The sequence below is a fragment of the Asparagus officinalis genome, chromosome 6 (genome assembly GCF_001876935.1).
Source record: "Asparagus officinalis chromosome 6, Aspof.V1, whole genome shotgun sequence".
In the NCBI taxonomy this organism is placed as follows: domain Eukaryota; kingdom Viridiplantae; phylum Streptophyta; class Magnoliopsida; order Asparagales; family Asparagaceae; genus Asparagus; species Asparagus officinalis.
Window position 1 is genome coordinate 34,286,548 of NC_033799.1, and position 16,586 is coordinate 34,303,133.

General features: G+C 37.3%; 1 protein-coding gene across 2 annotated transcripts in view; it reads left to right on the forward strand.

Annotated features, from left to right (window-relative positions):
- Nucleotides 1-14,828, forward strand: part of LOC109844536 (homeobox-leucine zipper protein ATHB-15-like) — a 19,292-nt gene extending 4,464 nt beyond the window's left edge. For both annotated transcript variants that reach the window (XM_020413608.1, XM_020413607.1), the window contains exons 14-20: nt 335-520; nt 657-734; nt 1,160-1,294; nt 1,461-1,786; nt 2,313-2,418; nt 13,515-13,664; nt 14,333-14,828. In XM_020413608.1, coding sequence (XP_020269197.1) covers nt 335-520; nt 657-734; nt 1,160-1,294; nt 1,461-1,786; nt 2,313-2,418; nt 13,515-13,664; nt 14,333-14,479 — 1,128 coding nt within the window. In that variant the 3' untranslated portion in view covers nt 14,480-14,828. The remainder of the gene's footprint in view (nt 1-334; nt 521-656; nt 735-1,159; nt 1,295-1,460; nt 1,787-2,312; nt 2,419-13,514; nt 13,665-14,332) is intronic.

The window sequence follows — 16,586 nt, forward strand, 5'->3', positions numbered from 1 at the left end:
TCTGAAATGAACCCTTTTTTAAAAAAATGCTTAATGAGCGACATCTAATTTGAACTGCAAAGGCATCAACAACTGCACTCTGATAGTAACCTCTGCTCGTTTGAAATGATCAACTATTTGCCAATGACATTGCTGGAGCCAACTCAATAGATATCTAAAGTTTATTTTTTCATTCAAGATTATTTAGTTCTTTCGTGGAATGAATAAGTTGTAGTCACTAGTGTTAACATTATAGAAGTAGCGATAAGCATTTTTTTGAAAATGATATCCGGTTTTTGCTGGTTGTCGATCGTATATATAACATATCTGTCAAATCTAACCTTTTCTCTCACAGAATGTCTCCCCAGCATTGCTCTTAAGGTTCTTGCGAGAACACCGATCAGAATGGGCAGACAGCAGTATTGATGCTTACTCTGCTGTAGCTGTCAAAGCTACTCCTTGCACTTTACCTGCATCCCAGTTTGCAGGCTTTGGGGGCCAGGTTATACTTCCTTTGGCTCATACACTTGAGAATGAAGAAGTAAGAAATCATTCTTTTTTACGTAAAGGTCATTATCAGTCATTTACCGATTTTGTGGTGTTTTTCATTTTTCTGTGATTCTGTTGTGCTTTTCTGTTTCCCACTCATTTCTATGTTGTTATCACTGTGTTTACAGTTCTTGGAGGTCCTTAAGTTAGAGAATATCGGCCATATTCATGATGCTCCTATGCCTAGAGATCTGTTTCTCCTTCAAGTAAGTCAACTGTGCACGTATTATGTTTTTGTTATGTGAGACAGATTTGACAGTGGTGACTTTTCATGTTCCTTTAAATTTCAGTAAAAAATATGGAAGTTAAAAGAGATCAACTTTGCATCATTTTCTGACAGCATGTGAAAAAATTAGAACATCTTAGTATTAAGACTAAATGCTGAACCAGGAGTTTGTACATCAACCAATATCGTTTGGACATATATGCTTGTAAGATGAGAAAACTAATATTTGCATTGCAACTAGAATGAATAAGAAAATTGAATTGTCTTCAACCTGAAGTAGATTATTTGCAAGACAATTGTATTTATTTGTGGCTTCTCAAAATAAATTCGTTTTAGTTTTTGGAAGTTAAAGTATATAAATGTAGGGATGGGGTATGATGCTCATGCTATCAACTGTTTTCTCAGGTCTGCAGTGGCGTGGATGAGAATGCTATAGGCAACTGTTCTGAGCTAGTCTTTGCCCCAATTGATGCATCTTTTGCAGATGATGCCCCTTTATTGCCTTCTGGTTTTCGCATTATTCCCCTTGACTCTGTGAATGTGAGTCATTTATAACAGCGACATGGAATCAAATCTCTAATTGTATGTTGATATATGTTAATTACTAATTACAACATTTCTTTTGTGAACAAGTCTTTGGAGTTTAACTTGGTTATATGTATTCTGGACCCCTTGTTTTGTCATTACAAGATATTTTCTGATGCAGGAAAACTCGAGTCCAAATCGCACTCTAGACCTTGCTTCTGCTCTTGAAGTTGGACAAACAAAAAGCAAAGTTGGTGGTGATTCAGCTGGCACTTGTGGTAGCATGAAGTCTGTGATGACAATAGCATTCCAATTTGCTTATGAGAATAACCTCCAAGAAAATGTGGCGACCATGGCAAGGCAATACATCCGCAAGATAATATCATCTGTCCAGAGGGTTGCTTTGGCACTCTCACCTTCTCGTCTTGGTTGCAATGGAGTGCTCCACCCACCACCAGGAAGTCCTGAGGCAGTCACACTTGCTCGGTGGATCTGTAATAGCTATAGGTAAGACATCAATCCATTGCAGTACCATAAAATTTGGTATAAAGAACCATATTGCTTGTGGTATGCGTGTATTTTTTGTATGTTGATCACCTGTTTAACTTTATTTTTCTGATATACTATGGATTGAGCTACTCACACAGCACACCAAAAATACTTTCTGGTTAGAATATTAATGGTGGCTGACTCTGAAATAATTGAAGCCTCTTCAGCCTAACATAGAAGTATTACATGTTTAATGTTTGTGAGCATAATATCAGAGGACGGGTCAGCCTTTCCTAGTGTGGAACTCTTCAGATGTATAAATTTCTCCCAAGCAAGCTAAATATCATAGTATCAAGACGGAATCATATCTAAAACCTAAACAAAAAAAGGAAGAGAGAGAGAGGAAGGTGAGGGGAAGGACCTGTCATAGATTGTGTTAGCTCAAATTTCACCAGTTCATGCAGTAAGACCTACGTAGATACCTCTGACAAACAGAAATAATATTTTCTTCAATTATCTTATATAACTTCTGATTATTGGTCAGGTGTAATTCTGGAGTTGATCTTTTTAAACCCACTGCTGAAGGAAGTGATTCACTTCTTAAAACACTTTGGCATCATGCAGATGCTATTATGTGCTGTTCTCTGAAGGTTTGCACGTCTTTCTCCAGTTTATTTTATTTTGCTAATGGCCACCAAGATATCATGATAATGTTTATGCTCTTATTTTCTTGAAGTTTTTACAAACTTTAATAATTTTGTTAGGGAAAATTGCATCTAGCCCATTGAGATTTAAAAGTAATGCTTCCTCCCCCAAGAAAAGATTCTAATGTCTTTACCCCCCTAAACTTTGAAAATTTATAACTACTCCCCTTGTCCCCACGAACATTCTTAATTATTCTGAAAATACCTTTTCCAATTTTCGATTTCAACCTCACAGCAACCCTCCACCACCTCTCTCCTTGCCGTGCCCCTTCGCTGCTTGCCAGCGATCTCTCCTAGGCCACCTCTTACCGTTGATTTCTCCTTCTGCAAAATTAATGATAAAAACTTTCCAATTAGGACAGTAATTCAACAGTGAGAGACGGTCCCAATCCAGGAAAGATTACCATTTACTTTGTAATTTTGTAATTCATTTACGGGTTCAATTCCTCGTGTTATTGATGAATTTACTTCATTAACGCTTCTCTGCCTCAATAACGACGAGCTTGTAGGCTTAATCCCTGAGAATTTGATATTTTTGCCTGAGCTCCAGTCATTGCAAGTGGATAACAGTAGGCTAATAGTTCCAATTCCAATGGTTAAATTCAATTTACAAATGCTTATAATTCATTTTGTTAGTCTATTCCGGGGTTTCTTGCTAACCAAAGGTAACTGCACTCTTCGATTTTCTCAGTAGTTCAGGCTTTGACAAAATCATTGTCTGGTAATGATCTTTGTTCTACGTGCATTGGGTATATCTTGTTCTAATGATAAGTTTTACTGATTATTTTGCCGGAGGAGAGATGACGGTGGGAGGCAGCCCAAGATAGATCCCCGGCGGGTGGCAGCAGGAGTGGGGCAAGGAGAGGGGTGATGGCTGAGAAAGGTTGAGAGGTTGAAGATGAAGATCTGAAAAAGGTTATCTTTGAGATAATGTAAAATGTTAGTGAGGACAAGGGATGCAAGTGTATAATTTCGAAGGCTAGGGAGGTAAAGATATTAGATTCTTTTCTTGGGGGGAGGAAGCATGACTCTTAAATCTCAAGGGACTAAGGCAATTTTCCCATTTCATTATTGAATTAAGTTCAGGTTCAAGTCGTTCAGATAATCCTCAGCTATAAATCTTTTCAGTCCTTTAGTCTTGTCATTTATGTAGGTGTCCTTTTTTAAACCTTAACATGATTAGAACATTTTTCTATTTACTCGATAGTTGCATCTGCTTATACATGCACGCAGGTCATGTGACACTTGCCAATTTTGCACAGATCCTGCTCATCAAGAGAAGTTGTTTCATCCTCTTTTTCACATAGGTTCACCTAGGTTTTCCTTGCCCCCCATGAGTCCTACATAGTCCTCTCTATTGCAACTGTATCATAATTTTACTGTATTCTAGGCCATTAGCTGCTTCCCGTGTAAATTTAGAGGAATGTCTTTTCTTAAAGAAGTACATGATTTTGTAGGAATTATGATAGAGAATATTGTATGCTAGTAACAATACTTTGTAAATATTTGAAGGCTTGAAGCATCAATGTTAATGGAATTGAGAGGGGGGGGGGGATAGGAAATTTGAAGCATCAATGTTAATGGAATTGAGAGGGGGGGGGGGATAGGAAATTTAAAAGTTGGAGAAGAACTGTATTGGAGTATGGAGACAAAATTTATGGTTATATATGTCAAAGAAACGTATAGCCACTGGACATGATTGTTCCATGTATTAGCAAAAGTGAGATTTTTTTACTTCTGAAATGAGCAGCTAGTTTTAAGACTATTATGGTCTCTAGATTTTGAAGGCGATTATCATGCTAAAAATCTATCATGATTTCATGATTGAAATAAGTACATTTTTTTTGGGAACAAATCAAGTTATTAGAAGATAAAAAGGGAATTGGCGTGAAAGACAGATGGGAGCTAGTGGCCTCAGGCTAGGAACAGAGAATAACTGTTAAGAACTGTGACAACTACCCACTAACATATATAAGGAAGGTAACGAAATAAGGATCCTATCAGAACTATCTCTAAAGGATTGGGATGGTTTGCATACTTTGCATCATAGACACAAGAGGAAAAATTTCCCAAACTAACCCTCAATCACTCGTGAATAGTATAGAGCACTCTATTCTATTCTATTCTATTCTATGGGGGTGTTCTGGTAGAATCTACACTCGAAGGTAACTAAATTAAGAATTACCTAATCATATCTAAAATCTGCTACTGAGTTGTTTAGCATAACTTGGAGGAGAAAAGATATTCATATGAGGACATAATTGCCTTCTCGGAGGCGTAGTAGAAATATGCATATGATGCTCAAAATTTCGGAAAATTTGACAAGGGAAGATGCAAAATGTCGTTGAATCTGCTTGATGATGCGATATTTCAGGTTCTCCCACTGTGCTAATAATCTACGAGACCATGAGGTTAGACATAGTAAAGTCTTGTGTCCCGAAACGATGCTTGATTTTTTCTCGAATGCCCTTCAAGTGTCTAGAAGATTTCCTTAAGTTTCCAAGTGACTGATGTGTAGTAATTGATGTGGGTAGATCTTGTATGACTTTTATGTGAGATGAACTGTCCATCTTACGTATAAATGGGGATCTCAGCTTTCTTTGATGAGGCAGCTCTGATTGGGTGCTTGTGAGTTTGCAAATAGGAGTGGGTAGTGTTGGTGCACGACACCTGCAACCGGACGACTGGTCATAGTGCTCCAACCCGCGATCAATGCGGAAGCATTGCCTTCGAAATCGATAAATCCGAAAAAAGGAACAAGAGCACAAAGACAAGGCATTTACATGGTTCGTGGATTGCCTGCATCCATGGGGATTGATTTGAGTTTTCTTTTATCCTAGAGACTAAGATAAACTATTCAGATGATCTAGATAGATCCCACACGAGGCCCTCTCTCATCTCACTGAAAGATCTCTCACAAACTCTAGTTTTATCCATTTAGCTCTCTCTACTTCTCTCTTACAATATGCAAGTCTCCTTAGAATGTTCCCCTATAGCCCTAGACCTAGAAAGCCCCTCTAAAACCGGATACAATATCATATAGGAGTCCTAACCTGAATAAAATTCTGAAACAGGCCAAATCTAGAAAGGATCAACTGAAGGTCGGACCGGCCGGTATACCAGCCGGTCCCGCAGCCACTGCTCGTCGTTTCACCTCGTTCTACCGTGTTTCACTTCTCACTTGATTCCGACTCTTCTGTTGTCTCTAGGGCTGAAATACAAGGCTATTTTCCAACATGTAGTTTCTTAGTAACTACTGGCCTTGTTGACATCGATACATATATAAATGCCACAGGCTGATACACAGGAAGTTCCAAAAGTTACGAACAGCACAGGTGTCAAACATGTGTCTAAATCATGATAGAAAGGCCTGTGCTATATAATTGATGACTTTTCCACCTTTGGTTTTCTGCCATTTTATGTTTTTAATTTCCTGAAAGCTTGATTTGAAGCCTTCAGCAAACTCTCAATGCATACATCTTTCTTTGATTATCCTGCATCAGTTCTGCCAATAGAGCAGAGATTTCTGATAATGTCAATGGTGAATAATCCATGGTCGAATGCCATGAATCACACTATAACAGAATGGAGGAAAGAGTAAAACATAAGTTCTCTCTCCTGCAAAGTTGTTTTCTTTTAGCGTGCATTCATAATAATTAATAAATGTGTTGTTTTTGTGCATACAAGGTCCATCTTCATCCATTTGATCATCACAATCCATAACAATTTTATGGCATTCATTTCATCACCTATATTCTAAAGCTAACTATTTATGAAATGTTTAGGTCTAGTAAGAATGTCAATCCACCAACATAGCATGATTTGCTGTCAGTATATTCTATAACCGTCTTGGTATGAGATGTTTTATGTATGTATAGTCAGAACAAGAGAATCGACTTGGTATGAGATGTTTTATGTATGTATAGTCAGAATAAGTCAAAAATGTCAAATACAGACAAGACATGGTTCTTAGGTATGTGCATTATGGTATGATACAATATTTTGCCGATAGAAAAGGAGGAAGTTGACTATTCATCTTCGAGCAGAAAGTATTAGCAGGCCATGGCTCAATAACCTCTCTCATTGCCTGAGTGCCAATAAGAAAAGCAGTGAGAATAATCATCTCTTAAGGAAACTGAATGGCTTTATCCAATCTGGACGGTTGATGTGACCTTGGAATTTGGAGGTCTTCAGTTTCTCCAAAGTGAGCAATATGGTTGAAGATGCTTCCAATCTAAAGGTTGTTGGAGGGATGCGAGGGGTTCATACAGAATGTTAGAATGTTATTATGACAAAGGGATATCAAGCATGCATCCAGTTAACAGTATACTTCCTATCAATTTAGAGGGAAAGAATTCTTTGAACAACGCATTCCATTCTTCTTTGCGTATGTATTGCAATGCAGAGGACTTCAATTCCCTGTCGCAGATCATCATCTTTCCTATATAAATAGATTACTTTTTGTCTAAGATACATGAGGATTTATGAGACTGTTGAAGGGAACAGGTTCTATCCCCATGATAAATTAGTTGCATGCAACATTAATAGGTTGTTTTTTTTCATGCATTGGGAGAATGAAGGGCTGGTCTTTGGACTTTCCCATGCAATGAATGTGGTGTACCCAAGAGGCATATCCTCCCTATAAATAGAGGGGAGACGATGAAGGTTGAAAACAAGAAGCAAGAACAAGAACCACATACAACCTGTAATTCTCAAGTGAGTTTGAGAGAAAGTGATCCTCAAGTTAAGTTATACTAATTTGAGAGAAGATTATTTGTAAGCTTTCATTTGATTATTAATGGAAACGGTGAAGAAGGGGCGGGTGAGGACGTAGGCTCAAATTGAGCCGAACCTCGGTAAATCTTGTGTGTAATCTTTCTCTCTGTTTGTTTTTCTCTTCTATTTTTTATTATCATCTCATCACAAAGGCGAAAAAGTTCTTGTCCTGTTTTTCCCCAACAGTGATATCAGAGCGAGGTTGTTAATCTTGTGTTGAGATGAAGACTCCCGTCGGCGGCGTTCGAATGATCAGTTTGAATGGCCCAATTGGATGATATGAAAGGCAAAAATGATGGATCTTTTATATTGCAAGGATCTCTATGTGCCAGTTGAAGGTGAATCATCTAAGCTAGAGTCCATGACGGCAAATGATTGGAAGAAGCTCGACCGAAAAACCATCGACATCATTCGGCAATGGGTGGATGACACTATATTTCATCATGTGTCAAATGAGACTTAGGCTAACAGCTTGTGGAAGTAACTTGAAGATCTCTACGAAAGAAAGACCGCCGGCAACAAAGCTTTCTTGATTCGAAAGCTTGTCAATCTCAAGTTCAAGGAAGGTGATTCTATATCTGAACATTTAAATGAAATTCAAAGTATTATAAATCAACTTGCAGTCATGAAGATGGTGTTGGAAGATTAGCTTCAAGCCCTTCTTTTGCTTAGCTCGTTACCAGATAGTTAGGAGATGCTGGTGGTGTCTCTTAGCAACTCCGCACCTGACAGAGTTGTATCCATGAACCAAGTTACAAGCAGCCTCTTGAATGAAGAAATACGAAGAAAGTTATCTGGATCCTCCCATTCTCATGCTCTTGTTACCGAGAATAGGGGAGGAGCAAATATCGACAGTCTCAGAATCGAGACAAGTCAAGAGGAAAATCAAAGGTTAGAAAGGACATTAGTTGCTATCACTGCGAGAAGAATGGACACATAAAACGAGAATGCCGTAAGCTCAAGCGAGAACAAAAGAAAGGAAAGACAAATGAAAAACAAGAAATGAATGAAAGGCAGCCGTTGTCAGGGATAATGAAATTGTGTTTTTCTTGGCATGTGAAGAAGACTGTGCAAATCTTACTTGTCAAGACTCGGAATGGGTGATTGATTTTGGTGCTTCCTACCATGCTACTCCCAGGAAGGACTACTTCACTTCGCTTTGTGAAGGTAATCTTGGAATGGTAAAAATGGGTAATAAAAACTCTTATCAAATTTTTGGCATTGAAAATATTTATGTTACTACTAACCTTGGAACAAAGGTGGTTCTAAAAGATGTTAAATTTGTGCCTGATATTCATCCCAATCTTCTCTCCATTGGCAAGCTTAATGAAGAAGGATATACAAGCAACTTTAGTAAAGGATGTTGGAAGCTTACCAAATGATCACTTGTATTAGCGAGAGGAAAGAAGTGTTGCACTCTATAAGACTCGGTTTCACTTAGAGAATGATGAACTTGGAACAGTGGAATGTACCTCTATGGATTTGTGGCACAAACGGCTTGGCAACATGAGCGAGAAAGGGCTACAAACGCTTGCAAGGTTTTCCATCCATGCAAGGTATAACACTATCTCACTGTGATCACTGCTTGATTGGAAAACCAACACTAGGTACCTTTTGTTAAGTTATAACAAAAAGGAAACTGACATATTAGACTTAGTTTATTCGGATGTATGCGGGGACCCATAAATGAAAAAACTTTTAGTGATGCCTCATACTTTGTGATCTTCATAGATGATGCATCTAGAAAGGTGTGGGTGTATGTCATAAAACCAAAGATCAAGTCTTTGAAGTTTTCAAAGACTTTCATACCAAAGTTGAAAGAGAAACCGGAAAGCTCTTGAAGTGCATTCACACTGATAATGGTGGTGAGTATACTTAAAGGATATTTGAAGATTATTGTTTTTTTTATGGCATTAGACATCAAAAGATTGTTCCACACACCACAACACAATGAGATTGCAGAAAGGATGAACCGCACAATTGGGAAAAAGATAAGGAGTATGCTATCCTTAGCAAAATTATCAAAAATATTTTGAGGAGAAGCAGTGCGAACAGCCTGCTACTTGATAAACTTGTCCCCCTCAGTTCCTTTGGATGGAGATATTCCTGAAAGAGTTTGGAACGGAAATGATATTTTCTATTCTCACTTGCGGGTGTTCGGGTGCAAGACATTTGTACATGTACCTAAGGAGAAAAGAACAAAACTTGATAAAGCTATTCCATGCATCTAGGAGGATATGAAAATGATGAATTTGGGTATAGGTTGTGGGATCCTAAAAATAAGAAAATTGTGAGGAGCAGGGATGCTTTTGTGAAGATAAAACACTTGTTGATTTTGAAAAAGAAGATGAGCCACAAAACACTCATATCATCCCAGATCTAATCTCTACACCAGTTGTTTTTTCTTCTCCCATGTTAGAAAATAATGATTGTCAAGATATGTAGGAAGAAGAAGAAATTGTAGGTTTCCTAATTTTTGATCAGGGGGGCATGAACATGCAAAATCATCATATATGGATCAGCCACAAATATCTCAGTTGAGACGGTCGGAGAGAGAACGACAACCCTCAAATAGATACCATGTTTTAGAGTATACTATGGTAACAAATGCATGTGAACCGGAAAGTTTTCATGAAACGCAAGTTCATGATGATCGTGCAAAGTGGAAGAAAGCTATGCAAGAGGAGATGAATTCTTTGCATAAGAATCACACTTATGACTTGATAGAGCTACCTAAGAACAGAAAAGCCTTGAAAAACAAATGGGTGTTCAAAATCAAGAATGAAGGAAATGACCAAGTCAAGTACAAATCTCACCTCGTGGTGAAAGGTTTCAGTCAGAAGCAAGGTGTTGACTATGAAGAAATTTTTTCTCCTGTTAAGATATCTTCTATTCGGGTTATTCTTGGTCTTGTTGCTTCTCATGATCTTGAAGTTGAACAGTTAGATGTGAAGATAACATTCCTCAATGATGATTTGGCAGAAGAAATCTATATGGAGCAGCCAGAGGGTTTCAAGGTAAAGGGTAAAGAACACTTGGTTTGCAAATTGAAGAAGAGCTTGTACGGACTCAAGCAGGCACCGCGACAATGGTATAAAAGGTTTAATTCTTTTATGCTTGACCTTGGGTACAAAAGAACATCTGCAGATCGTTGTGTTTATGCCCAAAAGTTCTCGGATGGTGATTTCATTATTCTCTCTCTATATGTTGATGGTATGCTTGTTAGAAAAGATATGTCTAAAATTGATAGGTTAAAGAAAGAGCTGAGCAAGTTATTTGACATAAAAGACTTAGGAGCAGCACAACATATATTGGGAATTGAGATTTCTTGAGACAGAAGTGCGAGAAAGTGGTGGCTATCACAAGAAAGATACATTGAACGTGTTCTGGAGAGGTTCAATATGTTGAACTCTAAGCCGGTCAGCACACTGCTAGCAGCTCATTTTAAGCTAAGTACACAACAAAGCCCTTCAAGTGAGAAGGAGGAGGAGATGAAGAGCATTCCATTTGCCTCGGTCGTCGAAAGTTTGTTGTACTCTATGGTTTGTACAAGACCCGACATAGCACATGCAGTTGGAGTCAGTGTTTTCAATGCGCGAGGCGCAATGCGGGGCGTAATGTCAGTTTACGCGCACATGCGCAAGGCGCAATGCGATGCGCGCGCCCGAGTGAAGCGCGGCGCACTCAATAAAAAATTGAAATTTCACACAGAAAATGTAACCTCAGACTCAAGATAAATAAAATATACACTACTAGATCACAAAATAAAGTTTTAATCATTGAAGCAAATCAAGTTATCCATCAAAACAAAAACACAAAGCAGCTTGAACACTTAAGGAGTTCACTAACATCAAATCAAAACAAAGAGCTTGAACACTTAAGGAGTTCACTAACATCAAATCAAAACAAAGCAAGCAATCTAATTAAACAAAGCAAATAAGTAGCAAAATAAGAGTTCACTAACATCAAATCAAAACAAAGCAAGCAATCTAATTAAACAAAGCAAATAAGTAGCAAAATAACAGAATGAAACTAGAAAATAAAATTAATTTAAGAACAGAGCAACAGTAACGTCATTTTAACACTAAATTTTAACATTACATTAAGAACAGAACAGTAACAACATGAAAACTGGAGAAGGAGCGACGGATGAAAACAAAAAGAAAAGAAAAGAAGGGTTCAAAAACAAATGAAACTGGAAAACAAAAGAAAATAGAAAGAAATCGAGAAAAAAAAACTGGAAAAAAAAGAAGAAGTACCTGTTCGAACCTCACCTGTTAGTGAGGCGATCGCCTGGGCGCTTGTTTCGGGCGTTGCGGGGCGCTCCTCAGGCGCGCGCTCGACGAACATGCAGCGCTCCGAAGCAGCTGCGGGGCGAACTTCCAGTGCGCCGAATCGCCTCGCGCCTCAGGCGCGCGCCTCAGTGCGCATTTAAAAACACTGGTTGGAGTGATAAGTCGTTATCTTGCCAATCTTGGTAAAGAACATTGGGAAGCAGTAAAGTAGATCCTAAGATATGTTAGAGGAACCTCTAAATATTCTTTATGTTTTGGAGATAGAAAACCTATCTTGGAAGGCTACACTGATTCTGATATGACAGGTGACTTGGATAAAAGAAAGTCCACATCTGGATACTTATTTACCTTTGTAGGGGGAGCTGTATCATGGCAATCAAAGTTACAAAAGTGTATCGCTCTATCCACCACAGAAGCTGAGTATATCGTTGCTACAGAAGCCAGCAAGGAGCTCTTGTGGATGAAGAATTTTCTGAAGGAGCTATCTCTTAAGCAAGAGAAGTACACTTTATTGTGACAGTTAGAGCGACATCAAGTATCACTCAAGGAAAAAACATATCGACGTACGTCTTCATTGGATCCGTAATGCTTTGGAGAATCGTCTGATGCACATTAAAAAGATTGATACAAGCCAAAATCCGTCTGACATGATGACAAAGCCTCTACCAAAAGTGAAGTATGACTTCTGTCGAAGAAAGGCAGATATGACTACTGTTTGAAAACTTTCTCCTCATGAGGATGGAGGGGGAGATTGAAGGGAACGACGTTCATCCTCATGATAAATTAGCTGCATGCAACATTAATAGGTTGTCTTTCTCCATGCATTGGGAGAAGGAAGGGCTGGTCTTTGGACTTTCCCCATACAATGAATGTGGTGTACCCAAGAGGCATATATTTCCTATAAATAGAGTGGAGATGGTGAGGTCGAAAACAAGAAGTAAGAACAAGAACCACATACAACCTGTAATTCTCAAGTGAGTTTGAGATAAAGTGATCCTCAAGTTAAGTTATACTAATTTGAGAGAAGACTATTTGTAAGCTTTCATTTGATTATTAATGGAAATGGTGAAGAAGGGGCGGGTGAGGACGTAGGCTCAAATTGAGCTGAACCTCAGTAAATCTTGTGTATGTGCAGTCTTTCTCTCTGTTTGTTTTTCTCTTCTATTTTTTGTTCTCATCTCATCTCAAAGACGAGAAAGGTCTTGTTGTCCTGTTTTTTTCCCAACAATTGCTTCCTTAGTTGCATGGGCCTAAAATGTCTTTCTAATAATTAATGACTAAATTGCATGGTTAATGTTTTTTTCTGCTTGCTTAGTGGCTACAAGATGGTTGGAATTAAATAATCTTTCATAGGTATTTCATAGGTAAGTTACGATATGCACACAAGAGAGAATAAAAAATGAAATTTTTATTCAGATTAGGAATCACCAATATCATGATTGTAGAAGATTTTCTTATCTCTGACCTATCCAAACACTCACCTGAAAGTGACTGGATCATTTTCCCAAAATCTGGTTCAAATCACATTTCCGTGATTTTATTGGACATCCAAATGCATTCCAAAGAATTGCCGTAGGCTCGTTACCTTATTTCCTTTTTTCCTCTGTTCCTTAGAGTTGATGCTGTTTCCTTGACAGATCATAATGTCTCTTGTTGGTAATTTATATTTGATAGAAATCTGGCACCAACCTCGAGCAAGCCAGTAAGCTTGACGATTATACTTAAAAATAGGTCAATTCTTTATTGAGCCTTAATGACCTTTGGCTCATGCTCAATAACAACATATTCCATTTTGATGGCAAGATGTCTAGTTGATAACTTGAAGTTGCCATTTAGTAAGTATATGTGTTGATGTTCCTCTCTTTACAATTATACCTGTTGGAAAGACATGGATGATAGATAATTAGATTATATTTGATATCAATTCTGATCCAATGAATGATGCTTACCTCTTCTAGTCATCTTTTGCAGGCAATGCCGGTTTTCACCTTTTCAAACCAGGCAGGACTTGACATGCTTGAGACAACTCTTATTGCCCTTCAAGACATTACTTTGGAAAAGATATTTGATGACCGAGGCCGGAAAACCCTCTGCACCGAGTTTCCAAATATTATGCAGCAGGTCTTTAACTCTTACACCTATTTATAAAATATAAATAGGGTTTTCTAAAGTTACCCCTTCCAGTCTGGTCATCATGATGCCCCCTTCAAATCTTTCAGAATTTGTATGACCACTTTAAAAATATTAAAAATTTTCATATACACCTCAAAATAACTGCAATAGCCTTCAACCCTGTGTGAAGACAAGGGGGCTATTAAAGTGAATATTTTAAGGAGTTATTTTATTGAAGATTTGAGGGGTTATATCAAAGTGAAGGAGATTGGAATTTATGATTAAAAACCCTATCAAACGTACATATCGATTCTAAAATAAAGGAAATAAATCTTGAATAGAAATTGACTTCATGTTTGAATGTGCCTAGGTGAACCTTTTTTACCGCAGTTTTACTAGTGGTCATTGTCCATTACATTAATGGTGCACTAACTGGATCTCTACCCTTGAATTAGTGTGTACATATCATGCAGATCCAAAAGTAGACATTTTTTTGATGGACCATTAATGAACTGAGACCTGTGAATATTTCTTTCTAAGATAGGTCATTTATCTCAATGAATTTTTTATCATCGTCTAATCTTGAAATTGCTCTTTGCTTTTTAACTTTTATTTATCTTCCCTGTAATTGTTTGCACTTTCTTGTAACTTTGAAAATATTTTATTTCAATTAGCAGGGTTTCGGGTGCCTTCAGGGAGGTATATGTATTTCAAGCATGGGAAGGCCAATATCTTACGAGAGAGCAGTTGCGTGGAAGGTGTTGAATGATGAAGAGGAAGCTCACTGCATTTGCTTCATGTTCGTCAACTGGTCCTTTGTTTAGATGAAATTTCTGAACCAAAAGCAATAGATGCAGCAAACGAAATGATCGTAAATTATCATATATATGTATGCAAGTATCTACTTGTACTTTTGATATGAAGAAAGACGCCCCCATTGTAAACTTAAACCCACTCTTTCTTCCTTTTGGTTCTTGCATGTAAGGAAAAAAACACCTTTTTTATTTTGGGGTTTGTTGTATATGTTTCTATGAGTGTGGTAGTTGTGCTAAGGAGTTTTTATGCAGGGCGGGTAAGCTCTTTTTCCTCTGAAATTTACAGTCTACTTTCTGTAGCTTTAAACGTCCCACTGAAGCAGTTGAGTCCAAAGGAAATGCAAATGTTCTTTTCTTCTTTTCCCCCTTTTTGGTTAATTTCTGAACCTTGATCAGTAGCTGCAAACGAGTTTTCTTTGTACTAGTTATGTACTTTTTTATTTATTGGCAAAGTTCGTGTGAGAGGGAATTGTTTGCAAATGATATATGCATGCAACTCCATGTCAATTTTCTTGCTATTTTTTCTTGTTTAGTCGCCAGACGTATGCACTCCATTAGAATGACGAGATGAACTCCTTTGTTAGTTTATATTGATTGCGAGGAGTGACAACATATTTGAGTCTATGGTATAAAAATAGTACCAATTTGTGCTCTAGTTGGTTATACTTAAAATTGATTACGTATATTGATCGCCAAACCAGGTTGACATAGGTTTTTTACCCACATAGTCACCTCACAGAGCTGATGGGTTTGTGTACTACATTTCTAAGGATTTTATTTTTTAGTAAACAAGATTTTGAAAAATCTATACTACATCTTGTTTGTTTGCAATGTTTATTGAAGAGGGTTAGTATGAAGGATAAAATTCAGCCAGACATTTATTTATTTGTTGTGCCTGAACTTTGTTGAGAATATTCGAGTTAATGACAAATATAATTAAAATTAGTGCCTATTTTCATAGATCACATTTGAGGTATCTGTCGGACGTGACAATCCCAAATTCCTATTATGAAAAATGCTCGAACAGTGCATTCGTTGAAAGTGTAGGATATCTAAACTCGTTGGCTCCGTTTTTCAATGCGTAGCTGTAAATCTCAAGGAATCAAATTCATACTCAAAACCCATCATTTTTTTTATGGCTAGTCCGGAATTAAACTCAAGACCGTGGAATGAGAGCCGTATTGGAAGCTTCAAAAGTGGAAATCCAACATCTTTTAAATGTCTATTGTTAGAGTATAACACTATAATCCTCGAGTCTTATTATAACTTCGGAGTTTTTATATAATGGTGAGAGAGACTTTCACATGGTATCAACGCCAACCCAGGTTTGATTTTTTTGTTGTCCACTAATTTAATGCAGATTAAAAAATGTTACAGTTATGTAAGTTTAAGTTTATAAAAAAGGATGTCCAAACCGCGGGGACCTGTTAAAATATAAAACTATAATTCTCAAGACTTATCATAACTTCGAAGACTTATTATAACTTCAGAGTTTTAATATATTGATGAGAGGGACTTTCACATCTATCATAGTCTGTTAGTATTTGTTTGTTTAAAAAATAAGATAGTCCCACATTGGAATTTTGAATATTCTTTTAGAGGTTTAAAAGCATTGAATGCTTATTGTGCTTTGAATAATGGATCAAAGTGTAGGCTTCTAAACCCGCGTGCGGGTAGCGCGATTTTAACGCGATTATTAGACGTACTTAGTACTTAGCGCGCTTGCCGCTGCCGCTCTTAAATGTTCTATTTTTTAATATATAATTATATATTGAATATATTATTTCTAATGTTATTTTGAATTTTAAAATTTATGAAAAGACAAGTGACTGTTGAAAAGTGGCTGTTTGCTTCAAGGGGTGTTTTGAAAAGTTATGACTGTTTGAAGCACCTTTTCAAACCTATAAATAGTTTATGTTTTCAGATATCTAAAAAAAACCATTCTTTTCTGAATCTTTTTTATCAAAAACATCTGTAATATTACAAACTTGTTTCACAACGAATTAAGGAAAATTCCAGATTTGTTTACTGGAATTTTCATTTTCTGTTGTATCATGGGAAGAAAATTTGCATTAACCCGCAGCAACTTTGAATATCAAGTGTGGGCAAATATTTC